The sequence below is a fragment of the Nothobranchius furzeri genome, chromosome 4 (genome assembly GCF_043380555.1).
Source record: "Nothobranchius furzeri strain GRZ-AD chromosome 4, NfurGRZ-RIMD1, whole genome shotgun sequence".
Lineage (NCBI taxonomy): Eukaryota > Metazoa > Chordata > Actinopteri > Cyprinodontiformes > Nothobranchiidae > Nothobranchius > Nothobranchius furzeri.
The window spans coordinates 65,497,856-65,517,365 of record NC_091744.1 but is presented as its reverse complement, the minus strand read 5'-3'; the positions used below and the strand labels follow the sequence as shown (position 1 = coordinate 65,517,365).

At 41.5% G+C, this 19,510-nt stretch overlaps 3 protein-coding genes across 3 annotated transcripts; 2 read left to right on the top strand and 1 right to left on the bottom strand.

Moving 5' to 3' along the window:
- Positions 1 to 273: 273 nt before the first annotated feature.
- LOC107388697 (zinc-binding protein A33) lies at positions 274 to 9,069 on the top strand. The gene is made up of 6 exons (XM_015964351.3): positions 274 to 924; positions 1,818 to 1,913; positions 1,996 to 2,226; positions 8,205 to 8,227; positions 8,312 to 8,430; positions 8,507 to 9,069. The coding sequence occupies exons 1-6, from the start codon at positions 487 to 489 to the stop codon at positions 9,052 to 9,054; spliced, it is 1,455 nt and encodes a 484-aa protein (XP_015819837.1). The 5' UTR covers positions 274 to 486; the 3' UTR covers positions 9,055 to 9,069.
- Positions 9,070 to 9,122: 53 nt separating this feature from the next.
- ighmbp2 (immunoglobulin mu DNA binding protein 2) lies at positions 9,123 to 15,954 on the bottom strand. Its single transcript, XM_015964341.3, has 16 exons — positions 15,821 to 15,954; positions 15,338 to 15,434; positions 13,203 to 13,372; positions 12,923 to 13,118; positions 12,737 to 12,834; positions 12,475 to 12,638; positions 12,158 to 12,358; positions 11,928 to 12,072; positions 11,670 to 11,844; positions 11,388 to 11,570; positions 11,182 to 11,300; positions 10,990 to 11,084; positions 10,677 to 10,800; positions 9,797 to 10,594; positions 9,527 to 9,726; positions 9,123 to 9,382 (listed from the first exon to the last, which is right to left on the bottom strand). The coding sequence occupies exons 2-16, from the start codon at positions 15,412 to 15,414 to the stop codon at positions 9,191 to 9,193; spliced, it is 2,937 nt and encodes a 978-aa protein (XP_015819827.1). The 5' UTR covers positions 15,415 to 15,434; positions 15,821 to 15,954; the 3' UTR covers positions 9,123 to 9,190.
- A 296-nt stretch (positions 15,955 to 16,250) lies between these two features.
- Positions 16,251 to 19,345, top strand: chid1 (chitinase domain containing 1). Its single transcript, XM_015964353.3, has 12 exons — positions 16,251 to 16,576; positions 16,677 to 16,820; positions 17,046 to 17,178; positions 17,256 to 17,300; positions 17,372 to 17,478; positions 17,548 to 17,609; positions 17,687 to 17,776; positions 17,863 to 17,964; positions 18,041 to 18,190; positions 18,734 to 18,814; positions 18,916 to 18,958; positions 19,039 to 19,345. The coding sequence occupies exons 1-12, from the start codon at positions 16,466 to 16,468 to the stop codon at positions 19,135 to 19,137; spliced, it is 1,167 nt and encodes a 388-aa protein (XP_015819839.1). The 5' UTR covers positions 16,251 to 16,465; the 3' UTR covers positions 19,138 to 19,345.
- Positions 19,346 to 19,510: the final 165 nt, after the last annotated feature.

Genomic DNA, 19,510 nt, shown 5'->3' with positions numbered 1-19,510 from the left:
GCTTCAGGGTTCATGCTAACATCTGAGTGTGTGTGTTTACTCAAGTTCAAGCTTGCGCCTACCCCCCCTCTAAAACTAAGAATTTTTAACTGACAGTATCTCCGACAGCTGAATCTACCTCTGTTTTTGCCTCCAAGCCTTTATAGGAAAACACAGTGACGTCACAATGTTGAAATTCATGTGATGTTTTTCTAGAAGTTATAATTAGTGACTTAAATACATTTAGTCAATGTTCCTGTCTCATATGGAAACATGTCTTGTTGGAAAATAAAAGTCACCTGAAGTGAATGTGTTTAGTGACGTTTTCCTTTTAATTATTAAACAGAAGCTTTACGTTTTACTCATCGACATATGGTTTGACTCGATGTGTTTGTTTTATTTCCAGGATGAAGTAGGTGGAACATCTAACCTGTTTCACTAGTTTGTCTGCATTTAAGCCACAAGGCGGTGCTTCTTTCACCTGACAGGTAAAAAGAAAGTGGTTTTATGTCGGACTGCAGCTGGCTGTCACTTTACGGAGACTCTTCCAACATGCTGACAAGGAAGCCCATCTCTGATGACGACTTGTTGTGCCCGCAGTGCTCCGGCATTTACTGCCTTCCTGTTGTTTTAATATGTGGCCACAATATTTGCAAGGTTTGCTTGTACAGGTTCTGGGAAGTGAGGAGGTGTCGGAACTGTCCTGTGTGTGGCATCGAGTCTTCCACTGGAGTGCCTCCTCTCAATCTGGCTCTTCAGAAACGCATTGATGTTTTTAAAGTCCATGCGCCCATCGAGGAGTCAGACGAGTGCCTTCTTCACAACGAGAAACTGAAGGTGTTTTGTAACGACGACGAGGTACCCATCTGTCTTGTCTGCCAAATATCTAAGCAGCACTCGGTTCACCAGTGCTGTACAGTGGAGGAAGCAGTCTTGACCAAAAAGGTGAAGTACAAACAAAGGCTAGAAAGATAGAAGCAAACGAAAAGGATCAAGTTCAATTTGAGTGCAAAACGTTTTGTGAAAACCGTTAAATATTGAATAGAGGTTTTGTTTACATGTAAATGTCAGAATATTTATGACAAACATTCATCACAAAAACATGCACGGTGTTTTCAGAAGTTTTTGAAGTACATTTTATTCTTTTATAAATTAAAAAGGGGGGGGGGGGGGGGAATGAAAAAGCCACAACAGCTATGAAGAAGCTACAATGATGTTCAGCTGAGCTGTGGTGCCCTGATGGACGGGGCCATCAGCGTGAACACCGTTGCTAAACATTTAAACATTTTCTCTCTCCTGATAATAACATTTTACATGACATTGAACGCGCTACTACTAGTTTACCCTTTAATTATAGATTCACTAGGATAAATACAATAAAGTTTATCTTTCACCAAATAGAATATTTACTAAGAAATTACAATGTAACCATAGAAACATTACTTGGTGTGTGTGTGTGTGTGTGCGCCTGCTCTGTCTTCTCGATCCCCAGTGAGTCGTGGAGGATGGATGCTTATACTGAGCCAGGATTCTCTGGAGGTTTCTTCCTGTTAAAAGGGAGTTTTCCTCTCCACTGTTGCTGCATGCTTGCTTAGTATGAGGATTGCTGTGACTGACACTAGTCAATGACTTGATGCAATTTGCTGGATTCCTTACATAGGAAACTTTTTTTCTGATTGGCTTAATGAACTGACCTGTATTGGAATGTTTTATTATGTGAAGTGCCTTGAGACGACTCTTGTCGTGATTTGGCGCTATATAAATAAACTTGAATTGAATTGAACGACTCACTAAAATGTTACTCATGACATCATTTTAACTCGTGATTCTCATTTAAGGCTGAGATTTCTGACATACTTGACTCCTTAAGGAAAAAAGTCAAAAATATGAATAGGACAAAGCAGCAATGGGAGGAAACCAAAAATTACCTGAAGGTAAATTAAAAATGTTCAAGTTTTTTTTTCTCCAAAATAACTGTCACATTTCCTTAAATGATGTACTTAATCAACATTCCAGACTCAAAGCTCTCAGGTGGAGACGCAGATCAAACAGGAGTTTCAGAAACTTCAAAAGTTCCTCCAGGATGAAGAGAACATGAGGCTGAGGGCACTCAAGCAGGAAGAGGAGACAAAGGCCAAAGTCATCAGCAAGAAGATTGAAAACTTAGAAGAGCAGATAAGACTCCTCTCCTTCACCATCACCGATGTTGACAAAGCCCTCACTCTGAATGACTTACCATTCTTAAAGGTACGCTCGAAACCAGAATCCATATTTTATGGGTTTCCTTCTTTAAATACATTAAAATTAAATGTTCTTAATGTACTTTGTGAGTAGCAGATTGTAAAAATACCAAAATGCACTTGAATGGCTAATTATATGGAACACCACACACTAGCTGGGAAAGTACATCAGCTTTTGAAACATGCACACAAACTAGCAGGACAAGTAACTCAGCCAACAATAACATAACTGGGAAATACTGTAATGACTCACTGGGAGAAATTAGCATGTTTTTGTAATAAACTTAAACATTTAGATTCAATCATATTACTGAAACAGAAAAGCAGCAAAGACGAATGGTTATGGACATTTGATCAGGTTTGCCACTTCCTGTCAGTTCAGCATGGAGGTGGAGGTATAATGGCATAGGGGAAATAGAATTGTTCTATGTCATGATGACTGTGTGAAAATGTGATAAAAAACTAGCTTCCTTGAAAAAATGAGAAACATCCATCCTCAAAAATGCAGAAAGACCTCCCATGAACTTTTTACTATTAAAATAATACAAATTGTACAAAATATACATAAAATATTTTTAAGAATCATTTGACTATTTTTGGATTCATGATTACCGGGTTCTTGTTGTTTAGAGCTGATGGGTACCCGGTCTATCGGAAGATTTTGGAGCTTAAGGAATATGCCATGCTTTGAACCCTCGGGCTCAGATGTTGCATGAGATTAATTGCAAGCTGGATGCTTTGAGCAACAATCTGGCAGTGTTTTCGTGACACGCACACTGAATGAATACCAACTTACAGAAATTTTCAGCTCAGTTTGTTGGAAATTAACCCATTAATGCAGCTGTTTGGTTGCCCTTGAGACCAGGCAGAATTTTTTTTAACCTTTGGCCTGTTCTAAAACATGAAATGTTATCTCAATTTGGCTCCCCTATGCTCGGCCCTGAGGGCTAAAGAATTCAAAATTCCTTCCTGATGTGACTTAGAGGATTGGATGCTTTGATCCTAAACCGTAGGTAGTAACACTTAAAGAGACCATAGCAGAGGCTTGTTCACAAGTTAACAATAATTTTATTGACAAGACACATCGAAAATTACAGATAAGATTTACTAAAAACAGATAGGGATAAAAGGAGTAGACTAAAACTCTAAAGCAGGGGTGTCAAACTCAAGTTCACACTGAGCCGAAATGAAAATCTGGGACGAAGTCGAGGGCCAAACTTAATATTTTTTGAAAAAGTGACGGCAAATTAGCACATTTTCTTTATCGACATATATGCAATTTGAACCTTTTAATTTGGAAACAAACTTATTTTTGCATTAACACTGAATGTGGAATAACCAAATTATACACGAGCAAGTCAGTTTTAAATAAAAGGCATCAGTGGTATTCATTACTTGTGGTAAATTCAGCATTTTTAAAATCAATTCAGGATTTATGTTTTCTTGTTGTTTATTCATTTTTCTTATTTTTTATTCTCCTTTTTTCTCCTGTTATAAGTGTCATCGCTGCTGTGACATCTAGCTTTCCCCACTGAGGAACAATAAAGGGATTTTCTATTCTATTCATCTATCTGCAGCCTTTCCACTTCCTGTGTAGGTTAAATCTTTTCTCACGGACCAACAACAAAATAAATATATAATTTTATCTTAAATGAAAATGCAATATCTCACCTGTTAACTTTCATGTTTTGGAGCAGAAAAAGAGCATAAAACCAAAATATTTAAAGCTCAGTTTGCTCCACTGATTTACTGTGTTGCTCACCTGTTCCACCTGCATCATGGGGTTGAGCTCTGAGCTGAGGAGGAGACTCCTGTTGTTTTGTTCATCTTCATCATAATAATGTCAACATTAGATGACAACAGGTGCTCACATAGGTTTGTGCTGCTGAACATGTCTGAGCAGCTTGATCACGTTGTTGTGTGTCGGGGAGGAAAAATAAAAACTACAGCAGCCACAGAGTCATGCTGGCTTGAGCGTGTCGCTGCTCGCTGGAGTTATATCAGCTCTGTCTGGAAGTTAGTTGGAAAACTTTCTCTTTCAGTCGTGAACACATTACTGAGCGGTCAAAATCTCCATTTCTGGGTTTCAACGTTGGCAAATAGCTGAGTAAACTCAGCGCTGAGTGAGAGGAGTGTTTAGTTTGTCCGAGACAGCGGAGCTGCAGACACCGGCAGCAGACTCTGGAAAAAACACAAAGGAGGGCGCTAATGCCGCAAAGCATCATAGGAGTTGTAGTCTTTGCGGTAAAATCGGCCAGCAGGTTAGTTTTAATATATTTTTGATATTTATCTCGCGGGCCAAATAAAAATGCTCCGCGGGCCATCTGGCCCGTGGGCCTTGTGTCCGACACATGCGCTCTAAAGAGAGAGAGGAGGGAGGAGCTACGACAGTGCTGGCCCTGGAAATACACAAACACACACAACGCCAGCCAACTATTATTTAAAAGTACAACCCACTGTAGGGAACCAACACAAAAGACAATATAAAGGAAAACACCCGGTGCGCCCTTTAATGAGCAAGTCACCCCCAAATCAACTTTTTTTCCTGATAAACTATATAAATGTGTGTCTAATCGTGCTGCAGACACGTGTAGTCACTAGTTTAGCACTTAAGTGCATTTTAGTTAAAATTTTATTTTCTGCCTAAAGCTGTCAGTGTTGTGCCGTTGTCAGGTAAAAACTCTGCACTATATTTGAATTTAAATCTGCCATCGCTATTGGCTAAGAATGTTAGCTGGTACCATATGATGTCACAATGTCATTGTGAGCCTATGTGTGTGTTTGTTAGCGGCTCCGCCCTCTCGGTCTGCTAGGCAACAGCATTTGTTGCATTTTTCAAACAGGAAGTGGGAGTAGAGTAAGAATCTGATAGGGGGTGACTTGCTCTTTAACTAAAGCTCATAAACACGCCCCCAGAAGTGAGTAAAACCCTCGACAAACCCCTACATCGGATACTCTAAATGAAGTTAACTACCCTCCCAGAGACAGCAATGTCATCAAGCTAACTACTAGCTTCATGGGATAGTTTTCCTTCCCCCTTCCCCTGAAGAAGACTACTAGTAAGATAGAAACGAAAGAATAAATAGTAATAAAGGAACTGGAAAACAGTAGCAAGCTAAGATCTCATCGGCATTCAGCTCGCCAAAGTACATTCCTTGTTTGTTCAACCTTCAGTCCTGCTCACGCACAGTCTTAGCTGCACCCACGTCTGCACACAAGGAGAGGCATTCGGCTTTCTGCAGCTGGAGCCCAACCGCCCCAATTATAGCGGCCTCGTAATGAAACACCTGGCTCGGCGGCACTGCACGTCTTACCAGAATTACTTCCAGGAACTTAAGTGACCCGGTTACACTGACATGGGACTGTGAAATCCTGAGATCAGCCTGAGTGATCTGGCTGAAAGGTCACTGACCCACTACAAACTCAACGCTCTCCTCATGCCTCGTTTCTCACTCACACCCCTCAGCAGCGGAGGTTGGATAGCTGCGAACCCTCTCGGTTGCAAAAAGAATCCCAGCCACCACACCCACGACTTGTGGATTTATGTTGTGATTGTCTGAATATGTGCTTTTATGTTTATGTTTTTCCTGAACCCCAGCTCTGGCTCTGTCGGGAACAGGGTTGGGGGACCCTTCCCTCCCCCTATCTCACCTTTCTCTTTATTCTTTCCCACCTGCATGAGTGCAGTGAAGTGGCTGCTCTCATAGCCTGCCTGAACCTGTTTCGTCTATGTGTTCATGTGTGTGCTCTTGGTCGGGTTGTGCTGTTAAGTCAAATTGCGTTGTACCAGGATGCTGGTTCAATGACAATAAAGCTGATTCTGATTGAGTAAAAGTGTAACAGCAAATAAGTTGAGTCTTTTCTGGTGTTTGCTCTTTACTATGAATCACTAATCTGGAGAAGAACAATCAATTGCTCTGTGGCCACACCTTAAAGAGTCCAAATCCAACCTAACTAGCCTGCTTCATGTGTGACTTTCACATGTCAGCTAGTTTTTGCAAAGTAACTTTAAATACAAATTTACATTTATGTTCTTAAAAAAATGATTGAAAAATGCAAAAATTGTTCACGTGAAGGTATAGTTTAGATCTTTTGAAGCAGGTTTCTGTAAAAGGTCTCATTGATTGAGTTCAGTTTAGAGAAATAGAGATCAGTTCTGATAAAAAGACAAGTTAGCATTCAGTCACAACTGAGCCAATTAGAAAGTGTATTAAAACAATTCCAATTATAAAACTGTCATGTTTATGCAAATGGTCTTTTCTGATCATTACATTGTTATAAATTTCATATCTCATAGATATTCTGGTAGAAATATAGTTTCAGACAAAAAGAGCAAAAGCAGCAAACTACTGCTAAGCTCAGGTTTTTCCAGGCAAGATACTATATGAATTGTTCAGAACTATGAAACCAATTTAAAAATACTGAATGGTTGATTTGATTTCAAGTCACAGTAACAGGAAGTATTACTTTTGCAGATGTATATGATGATAGTTTAAGTGAGACCGTAACTGTAGTGACTATCAAGTCCCACTTTTAGTCACCCTCGGGTGCGGGTGGAGGCAATGACTCGCTTCAACAATATTGTCCAGGCAGAAAGCGGGTTTGGGTTTATTGTCCTATTTATTGAATATGTTGACAACCACAAGCTGGGTCCACAATGGCTATTTCTTGTCCAGGTTTATGTAAATGATGAAAATTATAACGGCAAATTAGATGTGGCATATGAAACCAAACGAAGCGGTAAAAACCGTGTGACCTCCCGTCACCCAGAAAACGCCAATGCACTGCCACCTCAACACCTTTATAGGCTCCGCAGTGCCACCAGTGGTCAAAGGAAATACAAACCATAGTGCAATAAACTGAAATGTACATAAAACATTATCAAAATAAACGTAGACCATAATATAATCTAAACCAAAACAATAATGGCTCCTACACACCGGCCCCAATTGTGTAGACAGCACAATTAAATAACAAAATAAGGAGCCAAAAAATGTCCCAAGTAGTCCCATGCAGGATCTTCTCTCCATGTTATACAGCTGCTTGAAGAAGGCAGATCTTCGAGATGGGCCTCTCCAGCTGTCCGGTCTTCGTTTTCAGCTGAACTGCTCTAACAAGTCCATTTTTGTCAGGATAAGTGTTGATTATTCTTCCAAGTTTTTTTTTGTGGGCATTTCTTGAAGCCATGAAGTCCATTGCTGTGACATTGTCTGGGAGACAGGCTCATCCCAAGACATTTTTCTCCTGCACATTTCCTGCAGCAATAACTTTGGTAACAAAGTGAATGGTGCCAGGAAACCCAGTGGATCATAAATGGAACTGACCATTGAGAGAATGCCACGTCTGGTGTGAGGTCTTTCTTCCATCACTAGTTGAAAGATAAAAGTGTCACTCTCTGCACACCAGCTTAGGCCAAGAGCCTTTTCTACAGGCAGACTATCCCGTTCCAGATGTAGTTGTCTTGTTGAACTGGAACGTGTCTGTTCAGGAATGGACGATAGCACAGCACGACTTGTGCTTGTCCACTTTGAAAGCTCAAATCCTCCTTTAGAACACAATTCAGTAAGATCTTCTGCCAGCATTACTGCAGTTTCTTCCATGGCAACAGATTTTAGACAATCATCCACATAAAAGTCATTATAGACAGTGTCAGTCACTTCTTTATGATAACATTCAATGCTGTCCGTAGCAGTTTGCCTCAGAGCATAATTGGCGCAATTCACACAATAATGGCTCCTACAGTAACCTTCAAGGGACTTAATCCTAACCAGTAGTGGTCAAACATCAACCTCATGGTGGTGCTAAAGTAAGTTTTAGGGGAAAATGATAAAGGATTTGTCTTTTTAAATAGTCTTTAATCCATTTATTTTTTTTACCTTTCACTAATATTTAAGCACAATAAACCAGTTTTATCCTCCATTTCCAATAACTCTGCCTTAATGTGTTTTCCTGCATAACTGAAAAACTGTTTCTTTTTAAACACAGAAATGCAAGCAAATCAAGAGCAGGTAAGCACCAAACCGGACCCTGCAAACACCAGCACCATTCATTATCCCAAAGCAATGTTGTGACTTTTTTAAAATGTGTTACAGGGTCAAATGCAACATTCCAGAGCCAGAGACCATCAGAGACATTTTGATCAATTCTGCTAAGCATCTGGGATTACTTCCTTACGAAGTTTGGAAGAAGATGTTAAACACGATCAATTACAGTGGGTGATCAGATGAACGATTACAGGCTTCCTGTGAGGTTTAGATCATCCGTTTACTAAACTTCATGTTTTACAGCGTCTGTCATCCTGGATCCAAACACGGCCCACTCTAACCTGAAGCTGTCCCAAGGTTTGACCAGTGTGCAGTACAGCAGCAAGAAGCCTCTACCTGATAACCCCGAACGCTGCACCAGTCGAATGTGGGTGTTGGGCGCCAACGGTTTCATATCTGGGAAGCACAGCTGGACAGTAGACGTAGGCCAGGGCAAAGACTGGTACATTGGAGTGGCCAGAGAGTCCATCAAACGAAAGAGCGCGGTCTTCCTCAGTCCCACTGAGGGCTTCTGGGTGATTGGCCAGTGCAGCATTGACTCGCTCTGGGCACAGACCTCGCCTCGGACCAGGATCCATGTGAAGCAGAAGCCTGAGAAGATCACCATAGAGCTGGATTTCATAAAAGGAAAGGTCGTCTTCATCAATAGTGAAGATTCCTCAATGATCTACACGTTCAAAGAGAAATTCTCAGAGAGGATTTTCCCCTTCTTTGCTTTGGGGTTGGAGGACAGGCAAAACGCAAGCCCGCTAACAATCTGCCCAAAGTTTCTAAGGGTGGAAATAGAATAAACACACAGCTCTCACACGCTGCTGAAGCATCACACATAAAACAAAGCAGCACTTTGAATACAGAGGAGTATTTCTGCACAAACATTCAAGTTGTTTTATTATCACATTTAGTGAAATTACAGTTAATTTAGTTGCATTAACTCTCCTTGTTCTTTGGCTTCCTTTGTGTTGCCATGTCTTTTAGTTTAGAGTCCAGTTTTCTTTGCAGGTAGGCCTTCTTGTTGGGGTCCAAGGAGTTGTCTTTCTTTCCACTGCCAGCATAGAGAACGCCTTCTTTACTTATTCTCATCCGGGCGTGAGACTTGGCCTTCTCTCCACAGCCATGAACCTAAAAAGAGGTTAATAAACGAATCGTTTTTGTGAACAGATGGAATTCTACACATCTCCATTCAAGTGCTGTAATATTTTCTTGTTGACCCCAAACAGAAAGAGGAATAAGTTGTAGTAAAAGATGGTTTGGTGGGTCTCTTACCTCTGGTATGTGATGACTGAGACAATACTGCCTGTTGCAGAAGATGCAATGCTGTCCAAGCGTTAACACGGAGGCTTTACACTTCACAAAACTACAAACACTGTCCGCCTTCACCACTGTGCTGATCAGAGAGTCAAAGTCATCGTCTGGAGCAGCAGCAGCAGCGATGTCACAAGCTCCAGCTTTAGTTTTGTTCTTTCCTGCAAGGAACATGCTCATTCTGTTAACCTGCTGAAAATAAAGCACTTATAAGATTTGTTTAATGCTCACCTTTGGTCTTTTTTATGGGTCGTCCTTGACCGGCTGGAGGAACATGTTTCTGCTGAGCCTTCTCTTCCCTTCTCTGATGCTCTCTCTTCATTCTCTCCAGGTGTAAACCTTTCAGGTCTAATGAAGGTGGACTGGATGACTCATGTTCCAGACTAAGAACCGTTTCTTCCTCCTGGGTTTCTTCTTGAGCTTGTTGAACCTTCGCTGGCCTGGAGACGGTGATACACCTGTCGTTGCCCTCTCCTTTGCTCTCATGAACTAGAGCCAGCTCCTCTGCGATCTGGTGGACCAGCAGCCGGTCATGGGAGTTGAACGATGAGGGGAACTGTAAATTACTTAGACTGAGGTCCTTCATAAAGTTCTCCACTTGTTGCCTGATTTCAGCAGATCTTTTGTTGTTCTGTTGCTCTCTCAGTTCTGTTGAAGAGTGGGTCTTTGTGTGGTTTTGTGAACCAGCAGTATTGCCCTTAGAGCTGCCATCTGTGCCTTTTTTCTGACTCTCCTTCACTTTGTTTGAAGACTTCTCCTCTCTGACCTTTCGTCTGGCAGATGTGGAGGACGAAGCAGCAGAACAGTTCTTCGTGTCTTTTTGCTCACGAGTGTAATTCTGTGGCACGATATCTCGAAGGTATTCGAACGCGGTCCTCGTTTCGCCAAATTCAGTCATGTGACTTATGAGGGACTTCAGGAAAGCGTGATTCTGAACAGTTTGTGTGTCGCACACAACGGCGATGTGGCGCCGTGCTCGAGTAACAGCAACATTAATCCGTCTGTTCTCCGCTAAAAATCCAACCTCACCTAAAATTCAAGAAAAAGCATTTAGAGAAGAAAAATAAAACAATCAGCAGCTTAGAGACGTGGGCCAGTCAATAGGTTCGACCTTTTCTGTTGGACCGAACCAACGACAGCACCACAGCTTCTTTTTCTCTGCCTTGAAATCCATCCACAGACTTTATCTCCAGCTCTGGGTGTCGTGCTGAAAGTTTCTGACGCAGAAGGTCTACCTTTATAAAGAATAATAAATTAATAAATTAACTCCTTTTTTCTTTGTTTATGCTGAAGTTTTGTGTCTGAATTGCATTTTCAGATCTTTAGTTTAATAATAACCAGAAATAATCCTGACAACAAGCATTTAAAGAAAAACAAAACAACAAATTTATAAAGTCAATAATCATTCATTTGTCTTTGCTTACCTGTAGATTGTACGGAGCGATGACAGCAATATCCTTAGCTTTAACTCCAGCTTCCGTCAAGGCTTTAATGTGCAGTTCAACGATGTCGACCTCACCTGAGGAAGCAGTTATCACACTGATAAATCTCACTCAAGCTCAAGAAAAGCATATTTTATTTTATTTTATGTTAAATGTAAATAAAGACGTTTTAACCTTGGTTGCCTTTAGACTGCTCATCTGCAACCTCCATTTCAGCCAGACCACACCCTGCGGTGTCAATCAGAAGCAGCGGAGTGCAGGTTTCGTCCACACAAGCGACGCCTGGCAGATCTCTGGTGGAGCAGGGACATTTAGAACATTAGTGAGCTTAAGCAGGAATGCCAGTATTAGGCGTTTTCTACGACTTTGTGGATGCTCACTTTAATAAATGCTTCTCCACTGAGCTGTGAGCGGTTAGTCTTCCACTGTACATCTCTCTGGAGGCCCACTCCATGATGGCGCTGTTCATGCGGTACTGAACAGTCAGCATTCGGACTACTGAGTCTCCGTACATCTGGATGAGTCTCTCCATGAGACTCAAAGACAAGCCTTTAGATGCAGCTCTGTTGGCAAAAAATGTAAACAAATAAGCTTTGAATAAAGTATTTAGTTTAAAAAGGGGATTTAAAAAGAAACCAGATATAAGATGAGTTTGCGGTTACGTTTGAGACTTGATGGTTGGCGGTAGCTGCTTGTAGTCTCCAGCCAGGATGCACTTGGGTGCTCTGAGCAGAGCGATCCAGCAGCTGCTCTCCAGAGCCTGAGCACACTCGTCAATCACCACCCAATCAAAATGCTCAGCCGGCAGGAACTTCAGAGGACCGTCATCACAGGCTCCTGCACACACACAAACAAAAGCTCGCTAGTCGCCGCCCTCTTCGCTGCTACAACTGGACCAGATCCAGATCTTCTGGACTGACCAGTGTTGGTTGACAGCACGATGTCGGCGCCCTTCAGGATTTGGGTGATTGCTGTTGCCTCTCTGGTTTTCAGCTCTTTTCTCAGCTCTCCTATCTCACGTTTAAAGTTGACCCGCTCTCCTTTGTCAGGCTTCTTCATACCCATCTTGCAGAGGGAAACAATAAAATGTCACAAACTACTTGAAATAACTCACGAGTAAGATCTTAGGACTAAAAATCAGGATCCTCACAAATGCTTTGTCAATATCTTTACGGATGTCAGTGATGATGTTTGCGTTGTCGCCCTGAGCGAGGACGGCATCCAGCGAGTGTTTCTGGATAGATTCCAGCAGCCGAGCAGGGTGACCGAGTCTCAAGACTTTAGTCTTGCAGCGGGCTAACCTTTCCACTAAATTATCCACTGCAACATTTGAAGGGGCACAGCAGAGAACCTGTCCCATCACAAAATATCAGAAATCAAACGGATTTTGTTTAGAATCATTTGCTGCAGACATCTGCACACACACACACACTTCTTGTTTGTTAAAATAAATAAAACGCTTTGTACCTTTTGGCCTCGTTTAACTGCTTGCAGGATGATCTCCACCACCGTGGTGGTTTTGCCTGTGCCTGGAGGTCCATGAATCACAGCCAGTTCTCTCTGTGAGAGGGCAAAGGATACAGCTTCTCTCTGGGAATCGTCTAAGTTTGAGTTAAAAAACTCAACCTCATCTGATGAAAAACGAAAGTAAACCAGAAAAACACTAAAGAACTTTTTAGAAGCGGTGAAATAAAATATCACACGGTGCAGTTCATGAGGCTTTACTCACGCAGCTGTGAATTAGAGGACGGCTTTGTGTCCCCAAACAGAACGCTTATCAAACTGGCAGCTGGTCCGTTGTTGTATCCATTTAGTGCATTTAAGGCTCTAAAAGTACAAAACAAAGTGTCAAAACATGGTTCAGTGTTCAATCACACACTCATCTATGATCTTTTACTTTACAGATGGTACTTACCGCTTCATTCGCTTGTAGGTGACATCATTGACTAACCTCAAGAGGTTGTACAGAGCATCTCTGTCAAAACTGACACCATCCTTCAGATCATCAAAGGCCACACTTACAGATGCTTGTCCGACCTTCGTTACAATGCCTGTGGCTATCTGTGAGGCTGTTGAACATCCCGAGGTGTCATACAAGCCCACTATATCACCTGGAACAAAACAAGCACACATTAAAGTCAGTGAGACATGGAACTGAAGCCCCGCTAACGTTGATGTTAACTCCTCCATCTCACCTGGCCCAAAACTGTTGCTCGGAAGAGACGAGAAACCTAGATGCTTTCTTGGCTCTAAAACAACGACCGTGCGACCGTACAGGCCTGTGGACTGACTGCCAACCTGCAGCTTCAGAAGGCAAACGCCTTTGTTTTGAAGATCCTTCAAGGAAACGTTTTCCTGCCATATTCTGAAGGCAAAATGAGTCATTTAGAGATACAGCTAGGAGTAAAAGTAATTACTTTTGTTGCATACTATGGGTAAATAGAAGGTTAAGATGAATAACTCATCTTCTTTACACATATTGGTATTATACAGTGGGGCAAAAAAGTATTTAGTCAGCCACCGATTGTGCAAGTTCTCCCACTTAAAATGATGACAGAGGTCAGTTATTTACATCATAGGTACACTTCAACTGTGAGAGACAGAATGTGAAAAAAAAATCCATGAATTCACATGGCAGGATTTTTAAAGAATTTATTTGTAAATCAGGGTGGAAAATAAGTATTTGGTCACTTCAAACAAGGAAAATCTCTGGCTCTCACAGACCTGTAACGTCTTCTTTAAGAAGCTTTTCTGTCCTCCACTCGTTACCTGTATTAATGGCACCTGTTTGAACTCATTATCTGTATAAAAGACACCTGTCCACAGCCTCAAACAGTCAGACTCCAAACTCCACTATGGCCAAGACCAAAGAGCTTTCGAAGGACACCAGGAAAAGAATTGTAGACCTGCACCAGACTGGGAAGAGTGAATCTACAATAGGCAAGCAGCTTGGTGTGAAAAAAATCAACTGTGGGAGCAATTATCAGAAAATGGAAGACATACAAGACCACTGATAATCTCCCTCGATCTGGGGCTCCACGCAAGATCTCATCCCGTGGGGTCAAAATGATCATGAGAACGGTGAGCAAGAATCCCAGAACCACACGGGGGGACCTGGTGAATGACCTGCAGAGAGCTGGGACCACAGTAACAAAGGTCACCATCAGTAACACACTACAACGACAGGGAATCAAATCCTGCAGTGCCAGACGTGTTCCGCTGCTGAAGCCAGTGCATGTCCAGGCCCGTCTGAAGTTTGCCAGAGAGCACATGGATGATACAGCAGAGGATTGAGAGAATGTCATGTGGTCAGATGAAACCAAAGTAGAACTTTTTGGTATAAACTCAACTCGTCGTGTTTGGAGGAAGAAGAATACTGAGTTGCATCCCAAGAACACCATACCTACTGTGAAGCATGGGGGTGGGAACACTTTGGGGCTGTTTTTCTGCTAAGGGGACAGGACGACTGATCCGTGTTAAGGCCAGAATGAATGGGGCCATGTATCGTGAGATTCTGAGCCAAAACCTCCTTCCATCAGAGAGAGCTTTGAAGATGAAACGTGGCTGGGTCTTCCAACACGACAATGATCCCAAACACACCGCCCAGGCAACAAAGGAGTGGCTCCGTAAGAAGCATTTGAAAGTCCTGGAGTGGCCTAGCCAGTCTCCAGACCTCAACCCCATAGAAAATCTGTGGAGGGAGTTGAAAGTCCGTGTTGCTCGGCGACAGCCCCAAAACATCACTGCTCTCGAAGATCTGCATGGAGGAATGGGCCAAAATACCAGCTACTGTGTGTGCAAACCTGGTAAAAGACCTATTGTAATCGTTTGACCTCTGTTATTGCCAACAAAGGTTATGTTACAAAGTATTGAGTTGAATTTTTGTTATTGACCAAATATTTAATTTCCACCCTGATTTAAAAATAAATTCTTTAAAAATCCTGCTATGTGAATTCATGGATTTTTTTCACATTCTGTCTCACAGTTGAAGTGTACCTATGATGAAAATTACTGACCGCTGTCATTTTAAGTGGGAGAACTTGCACAATTGGTGGCTGACTAAATACTTTTTTGCCCCACTGTAGCTATGATTTTATTTATATACCCCAAAAATATTAAAAGAAGAAAAACTTTCTAGAGAAACAGATTTTCTTTGGTTTTCAAAATCTAAACACACAAGCTACAAAGAGGCAGAACTCTGAACATGTGGGGCTGCTTGACCACTGTGGGCTGCTGCAGAGATGAAATCCACAAGAAGGTGGAGGAGAGGGGAAAGGAGTACATTGATGAGCTCTCTGGAGAAACATGATGTTTCTAGAGCATATCCTACCTGGTTTCATCTATTTCTGCCTCTCGCTCTTCCTGCAGAAGCTCAAGAGTCTGGGACACAAATTTTTCCAGTGCCATCAGTGGGCTGGTTTATACACCTATAAATAAAACCAGATCATAAGGTGCAGAAAGGTCAGATTATACTGTGTTATGGAGTTTAACACACACACACACACTATGATATTTGATTATGCATGACCATTCTCACACAACCATAACTACTATATAATGTAAATATTGGTTTCAAGGATAAGTGGGTTTTGGGTTATTTCATTTTTACACAAAAACTTGTTTGAAGTTTGGACATGACATAAGCGTGCAGCTGCAAACGTTTATACAGTAAACGGTCAAATGAATGATGGTTTTATGTTGTCACGTTCTCACGTTTCAACACTCGTTCAGAAGCTAAGCTATGCTAAACACTTACAGAGTAGTCTTTGATGAACCAACATGACAATATGATGAAAACAGAAGTTAAATATACCACTAGTGAGTTGCTTTCATGTGCTTGTCTTGTTGACTTCCTCCTTCTCTGAATCAGCCATTCTTCTTCTTCTTCTCCCGTTTTTTTCTCTTCTTCTTCTTCTTGTATTCTTGGCGGTTGGCAAACAACTTAATGACGCATTACTACCACCAGCAGGTAAAGAGTATTAACCAGGGTATATTCTTATATGTCTATGATCAGGATACTAACATCTCCAGAAGAGAAAAAGAAAACTTATTAATACAAAATGAGTAAATAAATTAACACAGTTTCATTAATATCACTGCCCCCCATCGGCCGGGATAATTTAGCCCCACACAACCTTTATTTTGAAAAATCTCAAACTCGGAAGTTGTGCAGCTTTGTGTGACGCATTTCTAACACGTTGAGCTAAGTTTTCTATTCTGACAGCCACGTTTTCCTCCCGTTTGATTGAATTTTGTTAAACATGATTGCAGAATGAATTTAGCCCGAGCCGAACGTGACCGACCTGCCGCGTTAGTGTAAATCTGAACAGTATATGCTGGTTTTTAAGCTGCCACATCTCTCCCTCGGACCGGAAGGAAGGAAGGAAACACTGTCACTGCAACCCTGAAGACATCACATTTTAGTTCACCTGCTCATTTTCTCTGGCTTTGTTGAAAAATGAGGACCGTGTTATTGCTGCTGCTGCATGTGCTAATGTCCTGGTGGCTGCTGGTCAGTGCCACTCTCTCTAAATCAGATCCAAAGAAGTCGCATAAAGCTGAGTCTGCGGTGAGTGACAGCTGATCTGTAATCAGTTTGACCTGAAGGGTCCCTAAAAGCACCATGGCTCTGGAGTCATGTTTATTTACCTGTGCCTTTCTGTGTTTAGACGTCTCTAGCTGAATTGTCTGTGCTGGAAAGAGGCCTTGTTGTGTCAGATCTGCACTGGAAGGACATAGTGAAGGAGGAGAAGAGATACTGTTCCCACATCAAGAAGACGTTTCAAGGTCCTGTGCTTGGATATGTAACACCTGTGAGTTTCACATTCAGTCATTAATGCACCAAGCTCCATTTTTAAACGTGTGTGTGTCAACTTCTAATCAACTTTACAATCTATAAACGTTTCACTTGTAATAAGTATTTTTTCTATTGTAAAACAAAGCTCAAATACTTCCTACATTCATAATAAAGGTCAACTTTTCCATATAGTAACTGATCTTTAACTTATACAAACAAATTTTATTTTTTCATGTTGCAGTGGAATTCCCACGGCTACGACGTGGCTAAGATGTTTGGCTCCAAACTAACGTCAGTGTCTCCAGTGTGGCTTCAGCTCCGTCGACGAGCACCTGAAACATTTGATGTTACAGGACTCCATGACCACGACTCCAGTAGCTATTTCACTGACGAGCAGATCGGATGTTGTTTTAATGTTTTGCATGAATTAAACTCCTTTGGTCTTTTGTAGGTTGGGTGAAAGCTGTACGCAAGTCAAACAAGAAGGTTAGGATGGGTGAGTAAGTAGTCACGGCTCGGGGTGATCTGCTAAACTTGATCACCGATGATGTTTTGTGTCGTCCCCAGTGCCTCGGCTCTTGTTTGATGGCTGGTCCTACCATGACTATATGAGCGTACTGGGGAGTGAAGATGAAATTGAGGAGCTGGGAAGTGAGCTGGTGGATGTTGCAAAGGTCATTATGTTTTCTCTTTAACTCTGTTGAAACATTCTGGTGTTTGCTCATCTATCTGTGGCTTTTCAGACAGAAGGGTTTGATGGATTCACCTTGGAGCTTTGGAGCCAGCTTGGAGGAAACAAAAGAGAGTGAGTTCTTCTATTGAGACCAAAAAAAAGATTATTTTTGGTCTGAAATGAATCAAACATCTTGTTTCTACACACAGAGAGCTGGTGCATTTGGTGAAACACATATGCGAGGCTTTGAAATCTAAAAAGCTGGACTGCATTCTTGTTATTCCACCAGCTGTGACAAAGTAAATTATTTCACCTTTAGCATCTTTATTATGAGCCAAAATATGACTAATATATGTTAATGATTATTATCATGTGTACTCATCAGTACCGGTCAGCCGGGGATGTTTGGCAGAGAGGAGTTTGAAGAACTGGCCCCTGTCGTAGATGGATTCAGCCTCATGACTTACGACTATTCCAGTGGTCCCAAGTTAGTGCAAAGAGGAGAATTATTTGTTTTAAGTGGATTCAGGAACTCTGACAACCTTTTTTTTTTGTTTGAGCAGCCCAGGGCCGAGTGCTCCCCTGCCCTGGGTCAGAGAATGTGTTCTTCAGCTTTCTCCCAACACCCAATGGAGGCAAAAGATCCTGCTTGGACTTAATTTGTACGGTCTTGATTTCTCAAGTCATGGAGCCGAGCCCGTCCTGGGTGGAAGGTAAAATAGTTTTCGTTTATTTTCCTCATTAGGGTGTAAATGATACTGCAGATGAAAATCTGAGGCTTTAGACTCCTGACTGATCTGCGCCAACACTTCCGTTTGTAGACGCTTTGAGGGAATCGTTCGTTTGTTGCGTATTATTTGTTGTTGTTTGCCTACAGAACTGCATAGCTGCACATTCAGAGACCATTATTATGCAATAAAGCAGCAAATATGTGAGGGATGATAGAACTCTAAAGGAAGTTTAAAATACAGAAACCGTTTATTTTTAGTTCCTGTCAGCACACGGTGCTAGTTATCTTCAGCCAAACGCACTCAGTTCATCCAAGTGTTACAATTCTAAAGTTTCAAACACGAGAGATGAGCAGATTATAGAAATCTTTTAATTAAAACCTTTTTAAAAGTCTGTAAACTTTCAATTCAAAATAATTTTGATAGAATAAAAGAGAAACCTTGTAGAAAACCAAGAATAAGCAAAGATTAGTAACTGTGAAATGGTCTCAGATGTAATAAAACGCCCTCCGCTGTGGTTTCCTGTAGGTATGTGGACATTTTGCGGGAGCACAGGCCAAAACTTCTCTGGGATGAATATTCTACAGAACATTACTTCAGCTACAAAAGGTACAAACTTTGTAAAATACTTCAAAGGAAAAAGGAAACCAAGGCTCTTGTTTCAGAATTTTCTCACAAAACAAAAATCTTTTCCCTTTCCTTCATATTAGAAATAACGCAGTCAAGCATGTGGTGTACTATCCATCACTGAAGGTAAAGCAATTGTTTTTCCTTTCATATCCAATAGCAGTGTTATTCTAAAGATTTTTATTTTAATGTTTTTATTTTTACAGTCAATCTACCAGAGGGTCTCCTTGGCCTCTGAACTGGGAACAGGGATTTCGTTATGGGAACTGGGACAAGGACTGGACTATTTCTATGATCTCCTATAAAAGCGGGACTTCCTGGTACGGATTGTAAAAACAGCTAATGGATTTGTCTTAATAATCAGAGTTAATTCCCACTTTTGAACTCAAACATTTGGTTAATATTTAACTTTGTTTTGAGCATAATGAAGGTGTTGAGAAGATGGCTCTTAAAAGGTACTTAAAGCATACACGGGTACTTCAGTGGGTGTGTGTGTGTGTGTGGGGGGGGGTGGGGGGGGGTGGCTTAGTTTTAATGCTGTTGTTGTGATTTGAACAGTTGGAAGTGTAATTGCACATCTGCATTCATATATAATAAAAAGACGTTTTTTGTGTGTCTGGTGGAAAGCCAGTACAAGATGTCATCTCTGCTCTACTGATTGTTTTACCTTTTTTTTAA